This window comes from Propithecus coquereli, unplaced genomic scaffold (genome assembly GCF_000956105.1).
Source record: "Propithecus coquereli isolate 6110/MARCELLA unplaced genomic scaffold, Pcoq_1.0 Scaffold30, whole genome shotgun sequence".
Taxonomy (NCBI): domain Eukaryota; kingdom Metazoa; phylum Chordata; class Mammalia; order Primates; family Indriidae; genus Propithecus; species Propithecus coquereli.
Window position 1 is genome coordinate 6,517,370 of NW_012148619.1, and position 25,008 is coordinate 6,542,377.

The window sequence follows — 25,008 nt, forward strand, 5'->3', positions numbered from 1 at the left end:
AATAATATAGTGCTCATCAGAGATATGTGGCGAATCATTAGCTCACCCTCCCTGTTCTCACTTGGAGTCCTGCAAGGAGGATGAAAGGGAAGAGGATGTAATTGTAGCACCGTCCTGGTAATTCAATACAGCCATTCCTGCACGCAGGGCAGGGCCAGGAGCCTTGGGAGCAGAACGTGGAGTGGAGTCCAGGGTTAAGTATGAACAAGGCCTCTGCTCAGGCCCACTACGAGTGTAGACAGCACTTCTCACACCGATGGGCAACCCCCGTTGGTTAATTATTTTTTAATTCACATTTTAATACTTATCACCTTTCAGAAAAGTTGCAAGAATAACAATGAACACCCATAGACCCTTCACACAAATTCCCCGTTGGTTGACGTTTTGCTACATTTGTTTTATTATTGTCTCTCTCTTTCTAGTGGGGGGTGTGTATGATGTGTCTGTGTGTGTCTTTTTTCCTGAAGCACTGGTGATTAAGGTACAGACATCATGTCCCTTTACCCCAAATATTTCAATTGTCTTTCCTAAGAACATGGATATTCGTTTGCATGAACTCACTACAATGATCAAAATCAAGAAATATAAATTGATACAATTCTATTATTTAATTTACAGACCTTCTTCAGATTTTCCAATTGTCCTAATCATTCCCTTATAACATTTTTTTTCTATTCCAGGATTTAGTCCAGAATCATGCACTGCAATTGGTTTTAAAAATCAAACCAAATCGAGCTAAATTAAAACCCTATTTCTTACTTTCTTATCTAAAGGATTGAGGGAAGTATTTAAGACATTTAATTTTAGCATTTGTAATAGGCTGTAAAACACACATAATTGTAAAAAGAAGAATTATACATTTTCTTAATCAAAATATCTCTTTCTAATTTTGAGAATTGGGGGAGATTTTTATGACGTTTCATAAAAGAATTATGTTGAGGAGAAAAATGATTTTTAATTTTGGTTATGTTGCATTTCCTAGCTTTTTTCACATTTGGAATTTGTTTTAAAACCATCTTTAGTATATCCAAAATGAATAATTAAGTAGCTAACTATAACATGCATTATTTATCTGTCAGATTTAGATGTTATAGCAGGAAGTTTTGTGTGCATTATGAAATGGAAGCAAACTTTAATTTCCCCAGCATTTTAAAAAATTTTATTTAAATTTCGGGAGCAGGAAAGAAACAATACCTTTTTTTTCCTTCTAATTTCAGGGTAAAGTTGTATAATTAAGCTATGGTGTCTCCCTTTTCTCAGTCATTTATGTGAATCTCACTTGTTCTCTTCTTTGTCATTTTCTCCTTTGTTTGGAACTGTGGTTGGTAAATAAATGTTTTTTTTGTTTTGTTTTTTTTTTTTTTTTAATTTGGCCGAGACTGTGCTTGCCCGTGAGGACAGACGTCTAACTATCAACATACAACCTCTGAGCTTTGATTTGTCTGTAAAATGTTGCAAACAATGTTGGGAAGTTCTTACTGATGCTAAATAAATCATATTACCCAGTTGTTTGAGATTCAGTCCCTACCAAACTCAGTGCATTTATTTCCTTTTGTCACCACAATTTGGAATTGTTAATGAACCAAGAGCATATAATAATAGTTTTAGAGGTGGTGATGGTGGTGATAGTCGTGGTAATAGTAATAACAATACTAGTGCTATTAGTAGGAATGCTAGATTAATTAGTTGTAATTTATGAGTTTGTTGTGCATTTAGGAAACCTAACTGATATTTTAGTATTTTCATGTGTATTATTCACTAGATGAATCCATTCTTCATAGAAAGCACCCTGGATTTAGAAAACAATGTAACCACAGAACCTGAAAGTGACTTGATGTTTGAATTAGAAAACGAATCTTTAAACTTGTATGTTTAGCACTGTGAAAATAGGTGGAAACCAAAAATACATGTATGTCTTTTACATTGCAGATAGAGCTTTTGCCCCTGGAGGTTTTGTTCTTTGAAAAGGCCTTATGAGGGTTAGGAGGACTTCTGTCTTCACAAAATATGTGCATATGCAGCTCCTAGTCCAGTTAAAGACTTCTTTTCCAATGTGGCAGGGGGTGAAAAGTGCTCAGTTCATCAAAAAAGTCTGCTAAAGTGGGAAATCGTACAAATGATAACTGCGGAGCTAAATAGTTTTATTTTAACTTGAAGCACGCAAATGTGCGTGCTTCGGCCGGTCTTCTGAGGTAGCACCAAAGCCTTTCCTTTGAATATGGAAACAGTGACTAGAGATCATCCCTGCCTTTCTTGGATAAATCACAGATGGAATTTCTCATCTCAAAAATGCATTGTACTCATCGCATTTCCATTTTGGTTTATTTATTGGTGAGTAAGAATGCAAAGATGCTTGTGAAACAATCTGAGTGTGGAATCCTTCTAGGTTGTTATGTTTTTAAAGTAATATATAATCACATTAGGTGATTACACCAAAAAGTGCAGCTGGCATAAATTGGTTGTAAATGCACATCACTCTGGGACAACTGTATGTGGAGCAGAAGTGCACAGGTGTCTACTCGGGACAGCCACTGACTGATTTTAGTCGGTGCATGTTGGGCAGCAGTCACTAAGTGTCTCAGAGAGCCTGGAGCCTGGCACTTAAAAGAGTGTCTAGAATATCTAGAAAGATGCCAAACACAAACCTTGCACGCTTTTCTTGGTAGCTAGTCTACAGCTCATAATTTGCCATAAACTCTTCCAGTAGTTCTCAGATCCAAGTTTTTATTCTTATGTATAATCTCTTTGCCTGCCTGGGAAATGATTTTTTAAAAAGTCATAGATACAGTTTAGTGATAAAAATGAATTCATTGTTTGCAAGACAATGTACATTGATGTGTCTTTCATTTTTATTCTAAATAAGCCAAAATGCATCACAGAGTTAGAGTCCATATTATAAGGTATCAGGAAGGAGCTTAAATTTTAAGAAGGTTACAGCTCTTAGAAATAGTTTATACTTGGTTTTACTAAGGTAAATATGGAGGCTTCCTTCCCCATGAGGAGGAAGGATCAAGAAACTTGTCATGGCAGTTCTTTCTTATTTCTTTCTCAGTTATTTTCATCAGGGCTACAGAGGTTGAAGTCTGGGATTGTCCATGTTTACCGAACAAGCTCTTTTCCTTCTCATTAATACCCTGTTCTGTCACCTAAGAAGTGAGAAACACATGAAATGAGCCAGGACATATCCCAGACACATAGGCTTATACTTCAGCATGGTTACTACCACTTCTAGACTTGGACAGCTCGGAATTTCTGAAGTGTGGCATTTTCATCAAATACACAGTGTATAGCTTACTGTGTACACATTTGTAAAATTTAACAAAAGTCCTCAATATTGTTGGTTTTAAAAATCTCTTTTACCATATACATATGTTTGAATCTATCTTATTAAAAAATTTGTTCTTATAGTATTAGGAAAATATGCCCAGTGTTCATAATGGTGTTTGTGTGTGCCCTAGTGTGAAATATAGATACACACCAACTAACAATAGCTATAAAAATGAAATCTTGCACAGAGCTGTGCCCTGCCTTTCTAGTTAACAGGAACAATGCTTTTGGGGCAGAAGAGAAGCTTTCTCACTGGGGAGATGGAAGGGGGAGTGGGGGGTAGCAGCTCAAGAAGTGGGGAGGGGGAAGTGCTGCAAATTTTAGTATAATGCGTATAATGTTGAAAGAAATTTTATCCCATCATAAAGATTAGCAGGCTGTGTAATTCAATTTAAAATTGGTTGGCATGTCCTGACTATTACAAAGCCTTTCTTTTTTTGTTTTATCGCCATTCCATCATTTTATGTCGTACACCAACACAGAATGAAGCACGCAGCCAACCCATACAAAGTCTCTTTCCGTGTTTCCACCCACTAGAGAGATTGTTGGTGAATGTAAGAGATTATCTTGAAATGAGTTAAGAAAATGCTTGCTCAATTGAATGCCTCCTTGTTTTCTTTCTTTCTTCTTTTTTTTTCTTTTTTCTTTAACGTAAAATGAATTTCTTCTGGGCAAGTAACCATTGAGAGTGAAATTCTTTTAAAAGCGTTTGCTGGACACAGGGCTTGGTTCTCAAAATTCCAGCGTTAGCACTTATCCACAGCATCATGGGCATTACTGTGCCATTGAAAGCCACGATGCAGTAGCTTATGTTAATGCAAGACTGACAGACCCACATCTGATGGCAATTACACATACTGGGGGGTTAATAAATGTTCTTAGAATTACTGTCTTTATTTTCTTTATTGCAAGAAAAATGGGCAGCTTCCTAAGCTGTGCCTCCTGCTTCTTGCTACCAGCCTTGGTGACTTGCTAATTAACTGTTTTGGTTCCAGTGCTTCATGGGCTCTGGTGAGTTTAATATTCATGTTAGGGAAATGCTACATCCTTTGGCCAAGGTAGTCGAAAAGAATTAAATTAAATTCAGCAAACATTTATGCAAGTGCCCTTTATGAACAAGAAACGAAGAGCTATAGAAATAATAATAATGAGACTTGGGTGCACCAGAAGAGTGGGAAATGAATGCGCACTATTTTTCTTTTACATTTTTTTTTTTATTCCATTAGGAGGAGCGCTTAATTTTTATTCATGTTCTGAGGGGGTTTCAGTGCAGGTGTGGCAGAGAGTTCATCGCAGTTACCAGCTCTGATCAGAGGAGAGGGACTCCCTGAAGCACTTTGTTCAGAAGGCTCTCGTACCACATCCAGACTCAGTGGGAAGGGTGTTATGATTGATTGGCCATATCTGCCAAGCTGTAGAGTACCGGTGTGTTTACTCATCTACTGTGCCTTTGCCATTCCCGGTATAGTGTCGTTCATCCTTGGTCACATTCATGCTCTCTGACTGTGGCAGACAGAAAATTGCCATAGTGAAAATGTGTGCCTACTTTATTTCAATTCTTTATAGCCAATCCAGACTTTTGAATATTTCTGTTAGAAAGTTCCCAAAATGACCGTGACTTGGCTTGGGGTTTTAGTTTTTCCTTTGCATCATAGGCTGTTCCATATTTGTTGCAGGAGATTCTTAGCATGTCTGTGAGGCAAGTTGGGCCTAGTGCATTAATAAGGCTGCCAAAAAGACTAGAAAACACATAGAACTTTTTGGGTCCTATAGGATTCAGGAAGCAAATTAACTTTGGTTTATGATCCTAAATCTATAATGAGTTAAGGTTATATAATTGCTCTGATGGACATTAACTTTTGAAGCTTTTTGCATACCTACTTGGAAAGGAATTAATAGATCAGGAGAAACCAGTTAATTCAGTTTATACTATTCTATCCCCCCAATTTTGGGCAGCTCCTAGTTTTCTCTAGCTCCTAGTTCCTGTCTCTGAAACCTGACAGCTCATCAGAATCTCCCAGGCAGGTGGTTAAAAATTCAGATTCCTGGAATCTAGTTTAGACCTATTGCATGAGGTTCACACGATAGGTCCTCAGAGTTGGAGCTTTCCTGAGCTCTGCCGTGGCTCTCCTGCAGCGAGTTCACTGCCACTGTCTTGCTCACGATAACACAGATTGCTGAGGTTAGGGCTATGTTCTGTATAGTCTCATTATCCTTCACCGGGTCTTTCTCTTCCACTCTCTTTTCATCATGACCTTTGTGGACTTCATTTACCTCATCTGTAAAAGGGGATAATAGTTCTTACCTCATAAGGTTGCTGTAAGGATCAAGTAGGTTAATGTATAAAGCTTTTTAGGGCGGTGCCTGATAGAGGGTAAATATTATATGTGTTGGTTCTGAATCTCATAATTGTCATCATCATTTGATTTCATTTATAGGGACTCTGAGTATCCTTGCCAGAAGCAGCAAATCAAATCAGGATGTTTTACTAGTCTGTCGTAAGGAGGAGTCGAAGATATACAAGGTGCTTTGTTTGGCTGAAACATTATTAATTGAACTTGTAGAAGTATAAACATAGTAAGTTAAATCAGATAGGAGGCTTTTGGCTGTAAGAAACAAAATGTTGTGAGCAGCAGGGGATTTATTATCTTGTTTAACAAGAAGTCTGGGCATGGAGGACTTTTCAGGATCTGGTAGTTCTGGGGCCTGGTGATGATACCAGGAACCCAAGTTCTTCCAGTATTCCTCTCTCTTATCCTCACATGTTGGCTGTACCTCAAAGACTGGAGAGTGACTGCTGAAATTCCAGGCATAGCATGAAGGCAAAACAATGTTCAGTGGAAGAAGGTGGTCATTCCCTGCAGTATGTTTCTTTGTATAGGTGATGACCATTTCCTAGAAGCCCTTCAGTAGACTTCCTCTCGTCTCACTGGCCAGGATTAGGTGACAGGCACCTCCTTAAATCAGTCATGAGCAAGGGAAATAAGACTTATCGACTAATCAAAATACACTCCCCTGGGTCTAAGGATAGGCGTACTTCTCTTGAGCACATGGCTTCCTAGGGGAAGATGAATACGTGAGCAAACCTGGGGGCTCTGCTCTCAAGGAAGGCTGGGGTGAGGATTCGGGTAGGCCATCAACAACATCTGCTTTATAAATCTAGTAATGGCGTATCTTTGCGTGGCATGTTCAGGAGAGTAGCCTACTGTTTTCCTAGAATGGAGTCCATTTGGAATGACTTGCTATACTTCCGGGAACAGCACTGTAGAATGGCTTGGCCACTGACTGAGATGGCCTTGGATAACATTTTAAAATACTATATTTACCCCTTTGTTTCCTATTTTCATCTTGAAATGTTTCACTTTTCCCTTTCCCTTTTTCTCCTTTCTTTCTTCTGTTTCGTCTCTTGCCCGTGTTATAGAGCTGCTACCAGGCGCCATGTATTAGACAGGAAGAGAGGCTTTGAGCCACCTGTGTCCCTTTGCAGTGGAAATTATGTCAAAGGGAAGACTGCACATTCCTGTCATGTGGTCAGATTCCAAAGGTGTGAGAGGCTCACTCCATCACTGCGTATCCGGAGCGGCTTAACCTTCCCTCTCTTTCACTCATCTGGACTTGCCATGCTGAGATTCCTGAAGATAGCATGTGAAACACCCTCTTAACAATTCAAGTTAATTAGCTGTCACCATCAGCGGGCCATCGAGAGATGGAAAGACGTTTGGTTGGGACTGAATGCACTGATACAGGGTAGCAAGAGTCCCCTGCTAGACCCCTAAAGGAGAAACATGCACAGAGGGCAAGGCCCAGACGAAACAACAACAAAAAACAAACAAACAAACAAAAAACAGGAATCATCCCACTGTTCCATTCCAGTGGTTTTGAGCCCAGCTCCCTTTATAGAGGAGCTAGGCTTAACCATGGGTGAACTGAGGACTCACTCTGCTTCTGGACTAGAATAAAAGTCGGGCAGGTAGGCCTCCACTATCCCTCCTTGCCAGGGTAATGTTGACCACCGAGATCTTGACTAATCGCTAGAAGATGTAAAGAAAAAGTGGACGTGCAAAAAGAGAACGTATTTCTTTAAGGTCATGGCTCACTCAGACCTAGAGAATCAGAACCTTTCAGGATGAAGCCTGGAATCTGATTTATTTTTTAATTCAGTACATAGTTCAGAAGATTAAATGGGGTTGGGAACTGCTGGCTTACAGTAGCTACCTCAGGCCTTATAATAATTGAAGGGTTTATGCCCTCTGCCTTCTAGGGCAGTGATTTTTCACCTGTGTTCCAACGGCCCTGAAGGGCTAGGAATATGGTGCCAAGGGCAGAAGTCTACCCCTTGTCCCCCACACCTGTCTTCAACCACAGCAGATGTAGTTTCAGTTTTTTTCTTTAATCCAAGCTTTTTCATAAACTTTTCTTTGAGCAAAGTTTTCCCTTCACCCCACTTGCCCCACCATACAAACATGCTGAAGGTTAAGAGAACAGAATATGGAAGGTCAGTGGTGGGCAAATAGAATGACTATGAAAGGGGACCCTGGAACCAAGGCACATGACACTAGTCCTGAGGCCATCTTCTCCTTTAGGACAGTTAGTACAGTCCTTGGACGGCATTCCGTTACTGCCTATTTGATATCCCCTCAATTGAGCCATTGTGTTATGGCAAACCTCAACTCTCCAGAATCCAATTCTCTATAATAAGGAGAATTTTTAAGGAAACTAAGATAGATCCCAAGAAATAAGCAAATATGTTAGCGTTGTTGAATTGCCCCAAACCACACCCAGACAACAACAACAACTACAATTGACTTTCAGGGCATGCACACATTCAGTACAATATTGTACATTTTGTCTCCTCATGACTGCTTCAACATTAGACCCTTAGTATGCTTACTTTACTTAGGCAGAAAGTTGAATAAACACATTTTAGAAAGATTTTTCATTACAAGGGTAGGTTTTTAAAAAATATTCTCTACCTAATGTTAGTTAATCAACCATAGATGATTACACTGAGTGTTCTGGTACAAATTGAGATTTAAAAGGAACCATGTGCTTGATACACTGTTTTAAACATCTGTGGGAGGTGTGTGGGTGCACACGTGTGCGTGTGTGTGCATTTGTGTGTGCATGCAGGGGTGTGCTTCCTGCCTCTTTACATTATGTTAGACATGATCAGAGAAATTTGTTTTTAAATATCTTTACTGTTTATGATAAAGAGCTAGGCAGACTGAAAATGTTGACTGATCCTCCTCAAAAACACCTGCCTTGGTCGCCGTGACTCAGTCATTTCCTCTGCTACTCTCTTTCATAGCACCTGCTAATTCCCTTCCTAGCATAACTTGAGTTATGTTAGTAGATGCTTACTTTCTTATTGTCTGTTGCTCCGACCTGAATGTAAGCTCCATGAGGGCAGAGATGCTGTACTGTCCTGTGCGTGCTTGTATTCCTTGTGAGCACCGAGCATACTCCTGTCACATTCCTAGGACCCCAGGGAATATTCATTGGACGTTGTAGAAAGACGGTGATCATTCCATGAATATTCTGGGACCCTATTTCATTATAAAATCTTATCCTGACTTTTGAGAGAGTCAGAGATCTAAGGGGATTTAATGGGATTTCTTTTTTCTAAGCCTACTGGATTAGAATTGGAATAAGCCAAAATATAAAGAAAAGTGAGAGAATAGAGAGTTAACACATTGACTGCCACACTAGGAAAAACATTTTTTCCTTGGGGCTACGGTGTTTTATTATGAAAATAGAATAAAAACTTCGAAAACAAAACGATCCTTTCTAACTTAATGAAAAATTTATTATTTTTATTGTTTTCTGTGTGTGAGTTATATGCAACTTGAAAAATAGTTCCCACGGCTCCCGGGGTAGAGATGTGTCAGTTACATATGCTTCACAAGGCCCAAGGCTCAAAACTATTGTGAGTTAAATATAACTCACATGGCAGTAAATATGTTAAACCATAAAGTGGATACATCTGAGAATGTGGAGTTGAATGTGAAATGCCAAATGACAGAGTTAAGAAGTAAGAACAATTTAACCCAAAGAATTGAAAGTCAGCCAGATCTTCCTAGTAATGGATCAACTTTACAAGCTTTGGATGGGTGTGAATAGAAGTGATTGGAGTTCTCAGTTCTGGAGAATTAGGATAAACACTGCCAAAATACTTTCTTTTACTACCAGTGTATGTAATCTCCAGTTTTTGGTCAAAACACTCCAAAGGAATTCAATTTTTTTTAAAGTAGCCTTTTTTAAAGAAGGTCGCCCTCCATTTTCACCATTGAAGAGTCAATGAACCTGGCCTTAGCTCCCACTTTAAGGAGAATAATCCCAATGAAATACAAAAGCTGGTATTTCAGAGACATGTAGAAATAAAATACTGTGGTTGAGATAAACCTAAATATTGTAAAAAGATATCAGTTTAGAAAGTCTTTTCTCTGAACCCGAGAAACCACCTTGGTGGTTTTGATACGAAAAGATGTGCCACATTGGTTGAGGATAAGCAAATGTGGCCTTTAGCTACTGATGGGAAAAAAATAAGTAAAAATTGTGATGTTGGCATCATGGAAAGTCTTTATCACTGGGTTTCATTAAAGGGGCCTCAGTGATAGTGTCAGAGACAGAAGAAAAGTTTGGGAGAACAGCAGCTAGATCGAGAGAGGTCATTTCTATCATCTTAAATTAGTCTCTGATTTAAGCTCACGGTTAAGGTGAGTAAACAGATGCCTTCCATGACTCAAATAAAAAAATGGCCTTAACCCATAATAATAGAGGTTATTTGAGCAGTTCTCAGTGTCTGTGAGAAATGAAGACATGAGTGAGTGTATGCTCTCACTGTTATTGGATGATATTTGCTGGTACTGGCAGATTGGTTTTAGGACTCAGGGCTCGTGATTATGGGCACAGTATTCAGAAAAGCCTCTCAGTTTCTCTGAAACTAAATTTTATGATCTGTAAAGCAAATCATTTAAATTATTTCTGACTCAAAAACTGACCCTGTAATTGTGTGATATGGTGGAGGAGGAGAGGGGATTGATCTCCAAAATCAGAAGGTCTGTGTTGTAACTCAGTCACTGGGTGATCTTGGAGGAGTCAAGTAGCCTTGCTAGATCTCAGTTTCCCATTCCATAGAAGAAATGATTGTGATCTCTGAGGACTCTGCTAGGTTGGAATTTCAATAAGCCCGGAATTAGAGGATAAGGGGTCAGGAGCACCCTGCTGTCCCTTGCTTTTCTGTTGGAAGCAAAAGAGTAGAGCTGGGCCTGCACATAAATTAGCATGGATTCTTTCATTTGATCCAGTGACTTGGGGGCCTGAGAAGATGACACACAAGTCCTCTTCTGGCCTGGGCAGTAGGCTCATTTATAACGAGTGGCCTCTGCAAAGCCAGCTGTCAAAACAGCAGTGATTTGCCTGAGAGGCCTACGGGTGAAAACTTTCAGATGAAGGGATACAACAAAGAAGAAATACAAGCACCTTCCTCAAATAATGAATGGCTATTCCATTAACTCCATCTATTGATTATCTCCTCTGAGCTACAAAATCCTGGGAACAAAGGCTGGAAAAATCTTTAAGTGAGTAATGTTAACCATGCAGCAGTAATTCCCTTCTCTTTTGAAATCGCAACACATTATCTATGTGGCGTGTACAGTTCATTCATTTGTTTATTCATCCATTTATTTGTTCACTCACTCAGGAAAATTGAGTTCTTACTATGTGCAGGCCAATTTCTTTGCTCTCCCGCATAAAAAAGTCCCCCTTATAACAGGTTTTGAAAATCAGACTCAGTTCCTCATTAGCAAACGAACAGTATACTTTGTGATGTATAATTGGTGTCATGCTAGAATAAAATAGAAATAGGATTTGTAACACCATCTTCAATCCAAAATTAGGGTGCTAGCCACTCATAGCCACATGGCTCTCAGCCAGGGTAGAATCAGTTCTTCATTCATTCATTCATTTCATAAATAATTGTTGAAGCCTGCTGGGGATGTTGAGGTGAATAGAATATAGTCAGAACACTCCTGAGGTCCGTAGTGAAGTGGGAGAGAGAGAGCTCTATAGACAAATTCTCAGCCTATGAACTGTAAGCACTTGGCAACCTCAGAGCTCAAGATGCGCGTGGAGTGGCTGGCAGGGCCAGATCGCAGCGAGTTCTGCACACCACGCCAGGGAGTTTGGCCTTTTCTTTGCATGGAATAATAGAGGATCTGGGAGGATGTTACGGTTTGTGAGTGTTTAAGTGTGTGGATAGAGTGTATATGATCAGATTTGTATTTTGATAAGATCACCCCACCTTTAGTGTAGGAGGGATTAAGCCAACGCTGCTTTCTAGAAAGGTGTATTACTCTGCGAGGGCTGTCATAACACAGTATCACAGACTGGGTGGTTTAAACAATAGACGTTTATTTTCTCACAGTTCTGGAGGCTAGAAGTTGAAGATCAAGGCATCAGCAGGTTTGGTTTCTCCTCAGGCGTCTTGGCTTGCGGATGGCTGTCTTCTCGCTGTGTCCTCACACGGCCCCTCCTCTGCCTGTGTGCACCCCTGGTGTCTCTGCATCCGAATTTCTTCTAATAAGGACACCAGAGTCAGACTGTGTTAGGGCCCACACTGATGGCTTCATTTTAACTTAATCACTTCTGTTAAGATCCTCTCTCCAAATATAGTCACATTCTGAAGTACAAGGGGTAAAGATTTCAGCATATGAATTTAGGGGGTGGGGTGCACACTTCAGCCCATGACAGAAGCAAAGGAAAAGGCAGGGGAAACCCACGCCTTGTCAGAGTGTATGGATGTGAATGATAAGGGACAGAAATGCACATATATTTTAATGAACAATTTAAGGATAAGGTATTATGTATTCACCTGACATCAAATGTCCGGGAGCAAGGACCCTTACAGAACAAAGACCACCTCTGCTCTTTTTTTTTTTTTTTTCCTTTTCCTGTCTTGCTTGGGAACAGTGTTCAGCAGACAGGATATGCTCTCCCACTGTGCTCTGATTACCTGGCTTCCTTAAAATATTTAATTGAATTATTTCAAGGCCAGCTTTATAGAACGCCATATGCCTTAAGTATACTGCTTATGAGAAAACATGGATTTAGGAAGACAAAGTGTAAATGTAGCTGTTGAGCTTGTAGCTGTAAGATGCTGGGGACTAGATGTCCAGACACTAGAAAACCGTGCAGAAAGAATGGAATTGTAGAAGGAGAAATAGACTTCCAAGTCTGCTTCCTGGGACCTTAGGCCCCAAGGGCTACGATGGACTTTCCAGAAATCCTTTCTTCCTGAGGAATTATATTGCATACTTTGTCTGCTTCATACCAGAGGGAAGGCTGATAGCATAAGGCCTCAGAGCTGTTCCCGAAGAAAGATATGGGAGGCTGTTGGTTGGAACTTGAACCTTATCTGAAGGAGATTCCATGATTTCACCCCCCCTCCCCTACTCCTAGGAAGTCTTAGTAGCCCTGATTAAGTGGAGCTCTTAGTTGTAAATGTTGCCCGTTGAGGGCTGGGGGAAGGAAGACAAAAAAGGAAGAGGAAATGAATATGGTCTCTTCATTCCCTCTATCTTTCCACTGTCACTATTGATCAAAATAACCTTCTCTGAGAGGTTTCTTTGTAAATTTTATCCCTGAAATGCTTCATTAAAATTTTGAGTCATAAAATGGGAAAAGTCAATTTTATTGGATCCTAAATTTTACTCGATGCAACTTCCTGTCCAGAGCGCGTATTATTAAAATTGACATAGGATGTGTGTGCAAGGTAATATCCCCTTTCATCGGCACTTCTCTAAATTTCTAGATATTTTGTAGGGTGGATTAGATTATACAGTGAGTGGGGACTCTGAAAAGAAAATAGAATTGTGTATTGATGCCTTCAGAAATATTATTTGATGGCAATAAAATATTCCCCGAAATTCCCTTCAGAGGGGAGAAAATGGAGTTTGTTTGCAGTAATTGCATTTTCTAGCATTTGCTCTCACACTTTCCAATATAAGCCAATTGGAACCTGTGATTTGGTTTTGCTTATTGGCAAAAGTACCATGTAAATTGATCTGTGATGCATTTAAAGAAGATGCTTTGAAAGTTTGGAAATTGAGATGGCTTTTTCTTATTAGATTTCAAGAGTATTAGGGTTCATTTCTATATTTTAGTCTAATGTAATATTAGCCAAATATGTTCTTTTTCAATTTAGTTTTAATCAAGTTCTAGAAGACCATTTTCATCTAGCCCCAGTGGCGCTGTTAAGGCAGAGATTTTATTTCCACTGTCAACCCTCCAGTCTGGCTTCTGCAGCCCTGCCCCGCAGAATCACTGCACGTTGAAATTCTGCATCATCTGCCCAAATGTTATTTCAGCATGCAAAAATGATAGTAGTTATTACAAAAAGATTTCTTATTCCTACTTGCTGGGTTAAGGAGGGGGGAATTCTAAAAAGCCTCTAAAATTGTTATTTATTAAAAAAAGATATGGCCTTTATGTCTCATGTTATTTTTTACTTAATTTGATCTTCACCATACTTAGTGGTTTAAAATGCAAACACATAGGATTGCATTTGCTCCTCTAATTATTCAGTAGAATAATTGCCACTTATTTTATAATTATTGCTAGAAGGAACACCTTTCTCTCAGTTGATTTTCAAAGGCTTTGTGGGGGGGAAAAAAACCAACATATTTAATACTGTTCTTCAGCTTACCGTAGACTTTGGGAGTCAACACTACTAGTTTATTAAAGATATTTATTAAATACTCTTTAATGCGGGTAGGAAGGCAGAGATGGGCCCCTTATCCCTAATGAAGTTACAATGCAAAACAGAAGACAGGATATAAATAACAATAATCGTCATCATTTTTTATGTGTCAGGTATTGCTTTGAGTCCTTTCCTGTTCTCACTTAACCTTTATATCCACTTTGTAAAGTATGTTGTACAATTCTTCATCTTTTTTTCTGACGAGTAATATGATGCTTAAAATAGCATGTTTTGAGTTTGAGTTTCACAGGTAATAAGTGACAGAACCAGGAACTTAATCTGAAATCTGTGTGCTCCAAAATTCATTCTCTTTCCTTAGTGCCAGCATTCCTTATTTCTATAAGTTCAAGTGATATAAACATGCACACAGAAGATCAAGATGAGACTTGACAACGTCTTTACCAATTTTTCTCTTTGACTATCCAGTGCAACCCTGATTTGAATCCAGTTTTCTGAAGCTCGAGGAAGTAGATGGAATGGTCTTTACTGGACAGTCTGATTGTTCAAATCAGATTTGTTGCTTGTCGTATAAATCTTCCCCAACAAGCCAAGGCCCTCATATAGTTTTTGTTGTCTAGTCAGATGCTAATACTCAAGTATAATTGGAGTTGAGCTTCAGTAGACAGTTACCACCAGACCTTCACATTTAGAACACGCCACGTTGGTCTGGGTGGCAACTTAGAGATGCTCAGTTGAGAAACAAGGAGGATGTTGTTGTTCATTTTTACTACTTTGTGGTTGTCTTAAAAAGATAAACATATGAAGGTGAATGAGTATGTGTGCATGTGTGTGTATGTGTATGTGTTTAGGCCACAAAAAGTTATGTTGGAATAAAGTTGTGGTTGAGACAGGAATGCTTACAAACAAGGAGCTGCTAAGCAAGAATGGCATCTCCGGGCTGTTTCGTGGTTCCGAAAAATTACAGGTACTAATAGTCTGCTCCCTCGCGGTTTGCACTTAGTTCTGTTACCTACCATCAGTGCAATGTGCTGGTGACCACTCAGGTCCAGAGGGAGTCTGCTTTCCTGGGGGGAAAGGGGAGTGGACTTTTGTCTCCTTTGTGTGGACTCTCATCTCCTGGTGCCTTGGGATTCTTTTTGTGGAGGAGGCTGAACGAGAGGAGGGAGCATTTCAGCTGTGGCTTCTTACATTAGCCCTAATTCCTGCAGCAGACCACCGGGCTTTCACTCAGCATTCTTTGCATTCTCCTGGGTTTCTGGCTTAGCCCTGACATATTGTAATATAGTTTTCTGTGTTTAATATTTCTTAGACTTGGTTTCCCATTGCAAGCATGGAAGAAACCCTAATGCATGAGTTTCAGAGGAGAAGGTAGCAGTCTGAACCTGCTGTGTGGCTCCATCAGCAAGTGTGAGTATTAACGTTAGAGCTGTCAGGACTTGTGAAAATTAATGGAGCCTGACGGGGGACAGACTGAGGTCAGAGACGGAGCTTGCCCTGACTGAATGTTTCTGGTGGTTTTGCAGCTGAGGCAAGTGAGTGCAAACCGTGGAGCCAAGAGGATTTCTGGAGGTCCATTCATTCGTGTAACGACGAGCTGGTGGGTCTTAAGTGCCTAGCGTTTTTCTAGGTGTTAGGGGTAGAGCAGTGAAAGGTGGGCTCTGCCTCCTGCTAGCTGACAGAGTCCCTCGCTGCTGGGCTCAGCCCTTCTCTCCTGTCAGTGCCCGGTAATCTCCAAGGAGGGGATTTGGAGGAAACGTCTCCTTAGCCCATCCCTGAGCCTCATAGTTCTTCCATGCTCTGAGCCATTGGTGTTGTATATATTTTTTCCTTCCATCCTCCTGCAGAATTTTCTACATGGCCAGTTTTCAAGCCCAGTTATTCTTTATTCATTCCTGAGTGTAATAGAGAATCTTCATGAGTTTGAACATTTTCCCTATTCCTGCTGGAGTCACAATATTAAAAATACAATAGTAATTTTAAATAGGGACAATTTCCTTCTTCTGTCTACCTGGAGGGGTATAACAAGGCTTCTTTATATCACTAGCATTAGGGAACAGTGTTTTAAAACAGGCCCCTGGCACTGCCCCATTGCAGGCTAAAGGTTTCACAAATGTGATTAAATTCTAATATATCTCTTTTGTTTAGAAACAGTCCCGTGATAATAGCTCTGACTATATATCTGTTTGATTCTTTTTAATCCCAGAAAGTTAGTTTTGTTTTTTTTTCCTCCCAGCACATTGGCAAGGGAGGGTGAGCCTGAAGTCTCTGCCTTGTGAGTATGCTTTTCCTGGGCACCTGGGAGCCATAGCAAGTTCTTCTGTCCTGTCATCTCTCTATCATTTTTCTTGCTGCTACTGCATGAGCTTCATTTACTGGGAGTGTTATGTCCCAGACATTTTTGATCTTCTCAAATATTTTCAAATTCTATAATTTAGGAGAATGGAGGTGAGAGGGCATAGGGATTGAAGATCTTAAAATTTGTCACCTATATAGAACCCAGGAAACCCAACAAGCCATGTTTGCCTTTGGATGCTGCCTTTCACAAAGAACTACTGCCGTCTGCTGGGATTCCCCCTTGGTTTTAGAAGAATAGGAGCCAACAAACAGTTAGTCTTCCTTACCAGATCCCTGATAAAACAGGGGGTGCGGGGAAGGTGGTATTCGGCGGTAGTGACAACATGATGGCCATTTCCCATACTTCCCATTCACGAGGGATGGCGAGTACGGGGCGAGAGCCATCTTTTAGCAGGTTCCCAGGAAAAGCGAATATTCTAGAATTGACCTTGGGTTTTTGTGTGATCTAAACTTGAGTTTTATAGAGTAATACATTCTATGATGAGTTGTAGCAGGAAAATAGATTGCAGTTGTATGATATTTAATTTTTAGGGACATTAACTTTTATTGGGGGAGAGGGACAAGCTAGTGAGGGAATCACCTTTGGCCAGAGCAGTGCTTATAGATGTTTAATTGATTAATTAATTTTTAGAGCTGGGGTCTTGTTCTGTTGCCCAGGCTGGAGTGCAGTGGCATGATCATAGCTCACTGATGCCTCGAACTCCTAGGCTGAAGCTATGCTCCTGTCTTAGCCTCCTGAGTGAGTAGCTGGGACTATAGGTGTGTACCACCACATCCAGCTAATATTTAAATATTTTGTAGACATGGGATCTCACTATGTGGCCCAGGCTGGTCTCAAACTCCTAGCCTCAAGCAATCCTTCTGCCTCAGTCTCCCAAAGTGCTGGGATCGCAGGCATAAGCCACCACACCCAGCCTTATGCTTATTTTAAAATGGTGATGCACAGGTGCCCTAGTCCTCACTCTTCCCTATTATCTTCCACCTAGTTCAATTCAATTCACATTGCTTTTTCACCTCCCTAGTCCCTATAGGTGTTTGGGTTTATTACCTCAGACTTTAATTCTCCTATCAAAGTCTCATCCTAGTTCTCATAATATCACCAACAAGTTTTTAAATTCTGGGCCCTCACATAAAATTGGCCCTGCCTTCCTTGGGTAGGCTCCCAAATTCTCCTGGGTGCTAGTAGGTAAGAAATTATACCAACAGCTGTAGTGGTATTTCGGGAATGTCTTAATTGAGCCAGGATGTGTGTTGTCATGGCATGAGGCTGACACTGCCTCCTGTCCCATGGAGAAGTCCATGGCATAGCCAGAGAAGCATCTAGAATGGAGAGTTCTGTTTCACAGTACAAGCAGAAAGGGCCGTAACTGCCTAGAAGTAGAGAAAAGATCACTATAGATGGGGCACGGCCTGAGGAGGACTCACGTAAGAGGTAGGCCTCGAACCCAGCTTTACCAGGCTCTTCCAAATTTGGTATCACCCAAAAGACTACTGGCCTGGGAGGCAAAAGAACTGAAGCCTGGTCTCCCTTGTGCCACCGACTTGGCCTGTGAGTGTGCTTAGCAGCTGCAGCCCCTCTCTGGCACTCAGTTTTCTCATCAATAAAACGGAGTTGGATGAATCAGTGGCTTTCCTTTTTAATATATTTAAGCCAAGGATAACTTTCTTCAAATGAAATCTTTCCTCGAATTGTAAAATCAAGGAAAGCAGAGCTCTCTGGTGAACACTGAAGCAGGTCCCTCCTGCGGCCCTTGTCTTTTTCCTCGCATTGCCCTGCTCCAGGCCCTGCGGTGGCTTCAGGGAGCACAGTGTCAAACCACCTCCTGGGTTCGTATGCTGTGTGTGATTCATGGAAGCCACTCAAAGTGACACATAGAATGGCCAGAGTTTGCTGAGGAAGGGAGGCTGACCTTGACACAAGTTGCTGTGTGTTTGCTCTAAGGTTGTTGTGGATTTACAGCAGACATGTGTATAGCTGAAGATTTTAGACCTTTCTAGATACTCTATTCCTTGCTGCATGCTCATAAAAGAATACCGCTGCCCATCTTCTGATTCTAAGAAAAAACTGAAGATATTGCAAATTAGTCACTCTTGATAGAAACACAGTCTGGTATCTCTGACAGGTTATACTATTTGTCAACGAGAGGCCAGTCCTGGAATGTTTTTGGGTATTCAGTAACTATTGGAAGAGATGGGTATCTGAACAAGGAAAGGAGGGAAGAAGTGGCTTGTTCAGAAGTGGCTTGTTCAGAAGTGGCTTGACACTAACCTTGCACAATGTGCAGAGGTGCTGTGTTGCACTGTGAGGTTGGAGGCCTCATAGGCCCACTGACCTTCACCTCTACTGTAGATCAGATGCCTCCTTGGCCCTGATAATACTTTTGTTAGCTTGAAGGACACGTTGGACCATGCCATTTCCTGCCGTTGGGAAAAATCAAAGTCTTCTTTTCCAGCTTCAGATGCTTTCCTTTGAGAGTAGTGACGTTGTACCTGGCACCAAGGAATGATCCAGTTTGTGGATAAAACTAAGGATTTCCTAGATGGCAATCGGGAAGGGTAATCATCATCATAATAATAACACTAACAACACAGCTAGTGTCTATTGAATGATTATAAAGTGTTAGAAACTGTGCACTTTCTTTATATGCAGGATCTTGTTTAATCCTCACCAAACCTCGGAGGTAGAACTATTATTATACTTTGTTTATATTATATTTGAGAAAACTGTAGTTTACAAAGAGTTAGTTGGAGGTTAGTTGGCTAGATCAGATATCGCAGAGAAAGAATAGGACATTTCATGAGGACTTAAACTTGGAAGAAAAGTGACACTTTCTTGAATGTTGTCATAGCCCAAGATGACAACCTCAGCTCCTGGAATTCTAGGGAAGCCCCTGGCAAATGTTGTGGAGGTTCATTCATTCCTTCACTCACTCAACTAATATTAATTGTGTACCTGCCATTCAGAAGATACTGAACTGGGTACTTTGGGTCAAACCAGGAACCATAAGCCATAATCCAGGACTTCAAGTCTAGGGGGAGACAGGTCATGAGCAAAAAGCAAAACTAAAAAATGGAGTAATAATAGTTCACATGCATCGATCGTTTCCTGTATGCCATTCATGTCCTTTGGAAGCTTTATCTCATTTTATCTTTCTCTTTATCTATTCACAAGGTCATGTAGCTAACATGTGGCAAAGCCTCCAGAGTCCCTGCTCTTAACCCCATGCTGCCTCCACAGTTTAAATTGTAATAGTTTTAAAATTGAATCATGAAGACTAGAAGTGTGAGAAGTACAGTAAGCAAGTATTAAACACCATCTGTAGATGTAAAGGTGAAGGAGAGTGTAACAGAGTCAGCTACAAATGAGATGGGATGCAAAGAAGCAGAGAAAGCAGAGACAGGGAAATACCAGTCAGTCATCAGGAGACGGATACTTGCAGGCAGCGGTCCCCAATCTTTTTGGCACCAGGGACTGGTTTCATGGAAGACAATTTTCCACAGACAAGGGTTGGGTGGCAGAGCTCTGTCGCCCTGGGGATGGGGACCGCAGCTTTCAGGGACAGTGATGTCACTGTGGTGTGATCAGCAGAGGTGAGACTTGAGAACAAGCCTTGGCTTTGGCCATTAGGAGGTCACTAGCGACATTCCAGGGAAGATTTTGGAAGAGAATAGAAGCAGAAGCCAGATTGCATTGGATACATTTTGAGTAACCATTTGTCCCTAAGTCGTTAAATCTAATAATAAGGTGGCCCATCAGGCCAAACAAATGTGCTAAGTGGGCCAGGTAGGAGGAGACATCAGACTGGAGAGGTGTGTTGGCGGACTGGAGGTCAGTGTTGCCTGATCATTTGATTTCCCACCAGAAGCTGTAAGTGTAGAAATTTTTGTGTGATATCTCCTGAGTTCTAAATGGTAGTTCGATTTTTTTAAAAAATAAAACTTAGTTAAGGGGAAACCTGTGGGCTGAATTGGGCCTACCAGCTGTGAGCTTCTGGAATCCACCTTCCAGAAGTTTAGAAGTGAAATGAAAAAGCATCCTAAAGAAGCAGCAAGGTCAAGGAGTGTTTAAGATCATGTATGAGGCACGTGAGTATGTGTGTGTGTGTGTATGTGTGTGTGTGTGTGTGTGTGTGTGTGTGTCAAGAGTTGCTTGTTTCTGTTTTCTTGGGCTGAGTGAACATAAACTCACTAAGGAGGAGGATTCAATGTATATGTAGAAAGACCCAAAATATCAAAGATTGGAGATGTCTGGAGATGGAAGATGCTTGTGGGAGTGGGAGGAATTAGATTACAAGGCCAATTACTGTTGGAGGTGTCCCAATCAGAAACTTTAAAACCCAAAATGCTCCAAAATCCAAAACATTTTGAACACTGACATATGACACTCAAAGGAAATGCTCATGGAGCATTACAGATATTGGATTTTTGGATTAGGAATGTTAAACTGGTATAATGCAAATATTCCAAAATCTGAAAAAATGCAAAATCCGGAACACCTCTGGTCCCAAGCATTTTGGATAAAGGATGCTCAACCTGTATTAGAAGGATGAAAAGATGCAAACAGATGGAATGATTGGAAAGTGAAAAGAGAGAAGTGAAGAGATTTTTCCCTCCCTCTTTATCCAGGTGATTAGAGAACATGTTGCATGTCCCGTTAGGGGGTCAGATGGAGCCTGGGAGCTAGAGAGGAACTGGAAAAAAATTTGGGGATGGCTGCATTGGGCAGCGAGAGTGTGGGACAGTTAGAACTGATTGACTAGCAGCGAGGAACCAGTTGCCTTTCATTGCATAAGTATCTATGTGACATCACTAAGCACAGAAGATATAGACTAGAATAAGACTCAGATACTGACTCTCAGAGTTTATGGTCTTGCTTACGGTCTGTAGCTCTAACCTTAGCTGACAGGCAAGTTTCCCTCATTTCATTCATTTACTTGATACCATCATCACTTTACTGTACCTGTGAATTACCTCTCTTATTTGCTCAATAGTTTAAATCACCTTTCCTTTTATATATAAAATAGAAAAAGGAAGATATATATCATTACTTACACTGTTGTATTAATATTTATCCAAATATGCATTTTTAAAATACACAGAACTATTTGACATTTTGTCAAAGGTTCCTCTCCATTTCACCTAAAATAATCTTGTGTATCATTAGTAGAACATATACCACGTCTCGGGAAAGATGAAACAGGTTCGTTGGTACAGTTCTTTAGGTCATTCAGAGCAAGGATTTTTTTCCATGTTAGAGTAACTATATAGGGCCTTGGTTTTTGATCCAAGCAGGTCAGCTTAGATGGCCTGATCTGAATAAAATGGATAAAGGCAGGCACCTCTTTGTCTGACAATTTTAAAGTGATGCTATTTGAATACTAAGAAGTTTGAAGCTTGACTGCAGAGCCTTCCAAATTAATCTAGTCTGGAAAAAAAACGAAAATGCCATCAAGTAACAGGAGATTTGTCAGCTGCCCTGCTTACACTTTTCATATAAAACATAAAGGTTGGCAGATTATAGATGAAAGGTCAGTGCAGCAAAAAAGAAAATATGTCAGACAATCTCATAACATAGGTAACAGAGGATGGAAGTTGGAAACTACTATTGGATTCTCGGAAAGAGATGAGTTTGTTGGCGGTGTGTAAATACCATCACTGTTTCTGCAGCTTTTCATTTTGGTGGCCACTTTTTTATGCTGAGTTTCCAAAAATTTGATTTAAAAGACACCAGAGATGCTTGTCTTCCTGAGGAAGATTTACTTTGCAGCTTTGCTTTAAAAAAAAAGAAAAACGATCTGAAGGGGGAAAGTGGACTTCCCTTGCCCTGGTGGCTAGTCTCACCCGTGCCATCCCTGAACCCAAAGCTCCAAAATGAGGACACGTTGAGAAGCCAGGCCTTCCTGCAAGGGCAGTGGTGCATAATGCTGGGTTGCAGTGAGTCCATCATCATAAATGATTAAAGGGGAACCGGGCAGCTACAGCGTGATTTGTACAGGTAGAATATTTTGCTCAAAGATTCATGCCGGCGGGACCTGCCTCAGAACAGATTACCGTCCAGGACAACGTTTTAGCCGGCTTTGGGAGGACAGGAGAATCTAGGGGTGCAGTATCAAGCCAGTGGGGTCACAGAGCAATGGTTATTAGAGTTGGGGGGCCTCTCACAATTATCCAGCATGTGCAGTACTGGGAATTTGTGGCCCTGTTAATACATCTTTCATCTGCACTTTAAGTGCAGGAATTGTGCAAAATATCACCATACTCTTAAGTAGCTTGCTACATAGATCATACTCCTAATTACCGAACTCACACAAGCATGCATTTTAAGGAGGCTTCCTGTTTTTTTGTGAGCTCTTCAGCACAACCTTGCAAATAACTGAGGCCAAAAGCACGTTACACAACACTGTGGATAGTAGTCAAAGATATCCTTTGACGTTTAACCTCGTCGTTTCTGGTTTCCTCTCTCTGCTGTGTTATTTTCTATTAGACTGCTTTTTTCTCTCTCTTAAGCCTCCCCATTAATGCATATGCTATATCTTGAATTTTATTACTGTTAGAAACCTACAAATTAATAGCTAAAGAAAAATCAGTAACATTACAAAACATAATCTATCAGTCTTAAAAACCACTTCAATATTACCAGATATGTTTGCAGTGTGCTGCTGAGACTGTGTGGTCCTCGTAGTGGAATCTTTACAGTTTGCATTGCTGAAATCCAAGTGGACAGATGACAGAACTTGCTCCCTCCCCCCCCCTCCCCCCCCCGAAAAAATTCTCTTCCCCACTAAGCTTACTAAATTAAATCATTGAGACTCAGGCTTGCTTTTAAGGACCAATTCTTACAACAAGTATATCCAATTTCCTGCTAGTGGTAACTTTAATTCTTCCTGGAATAGCAGGAAACATTAATTTTACATTGGACCCAGGAGTCTCAGGAAGCTGGAATTATAGGTGCCATTGTCCCACCTTTTTTTCCTTTAAAATAACATAAAATAAAATAAAATGAGCAGCAGCACAACAGCGAGGCTTGAGAAATGGATAGTGAGAGAGTGGAGAAAAGGGCATTAATTTCAAGATGGGGACAGCTGCCCAGCCCTATCTCCCTTTGGATTTTGGTTCTTGTAGCATCACGGTTAGGTATTAATATGTATGATCTGCACTTTATTCAAACATTATAAATCTATGCAGAAGTCTGGTGTTTGGGTTTTCCTTTATAGCTTTCATTCTTCTTCCCAGAATTATCTCATTTTGATCGGGAAACTTTTGCATAAAAAGCACACACCGAGAACTCACATTTCCATACCATAAATATTAAAAGGGGGTTAAGCTTTACAGTTTCTTCTCACATCCCAATGGGAGGAAAGTTAGCCTTCTAATCAGGGGGCCCTTAATAATGTTCCTTTTATTCACAAGCCAAAAAGTAAACTTAAAATTATACTTGCACTATGAAATTGTACTATGTGGTTTTTTTTTCATTTATATAAATCATAGAATGCTGGTTTGTGCCATGTCTTTTATGTGAAGGATATACTAAAAAATCTGCAGTTATCTGAGTTGTTAAGAATATTTGGTTTATTTTTTGAGGACCAAGCCAAGTCCAGACCTTTTCTTAAGGATCGTGATCAAAGTGATTTTTTACTGGATGATTATACAGTGTGGATTCACTACTGTGTGGAATCATCACTGAATTTGTAGCATACAGAAGAGGGAAATGGAGCTAGAAAATGTAATGTCTTCTTAGTAGCGCTTTAGCTTCTTAGCAGATATTCTACCTACTGTTTATTGTCATTTTTGTTATCATAAAGGAGTAGTCATAAATTTCGGTTCACATGAAATGTAAAGGAATGTGTGAGCTATTTCATTTGGGTGAGCTGTCTGCTAATCACGCAGTCTCGGCTGTTGTACTTTGTGATGGGAAATGAACGTGCTAATTGGTGCTTTTTTTTTTTTTCCTTATTTCAGGAAACCTGCCATATGAATATAAAATAGTGATTGCTGGGAATCATGAACTGACATTTGATAAGGAATTCATGGCAGACCTTGTTAAACAGGACTACTACCGTTTCCCCTCTGTGTCCAAATTGAAACCAGAGGACTTTGACAATGTTCAGTCCCTCCTGACAAACAGTATTTACTTACAAGATTCGGAGGTAACAGTGAAGGGATTCAGGATATACGGTGCACCTTGGTAAGTGATAATTCAAACAGTTTTCCTGACCATTTTTCAGCTCAGTACCAAGAAAGCATGGCTTAGCCTTAGATGTTTTAAATGAGAATGATTAGGATGGAAGGAAACCTTATTGCTGTAATTTCACCAGAACACATACTCTGGTCTGCTGCAAAACGCAGCACTTGTTGTTTTCGTTGTAATATAGATTCCTTTAGGCGGATCAATGGGCACAGGGCTTTGGCAGATGTGTCTAGTTGTCCCTCGGTATCTGTGAGGCATTGGTTCCAGGACCTCCCTGAGATACTAGAATCTGACGATGCTCAAATCCCTGCTGTGAAATGGAGTATTATTTGCGTATAACTTACACACATCCTCCCAAATACTTTAAATCATCTCTAGAGTACTTGTAATACCTAACACAATGTAAACACTACATAAA

At 40.4% G+C, this 25,008-nt stretch overlaps 1 protein-coding gene across 2 annotated transcripts in view; it reads left to right on the forward strand.

The window, feature by feature from the left end:
* The window catches only part of MPPED2 (metallophosphoesterase domain containing 2), a 168,409-nt gene that overhangs the window by 61,354 nt on the left and 82,047 nt on the right, over positions 1-25,008 (forward strand). For both annotated transcript variants that reach the window (XM_012649582.1, XM_012649581.1), the window contains exon 4: positions 24,362-24,587. In XM_012649582.1, the coding sequence (XP_012505036.1) occupies positions 24,362-24,587 (226 nt within the window). The remainder of the gene's footprint in view (positions 1-24,361; positions 24,588-25,008) is intronic.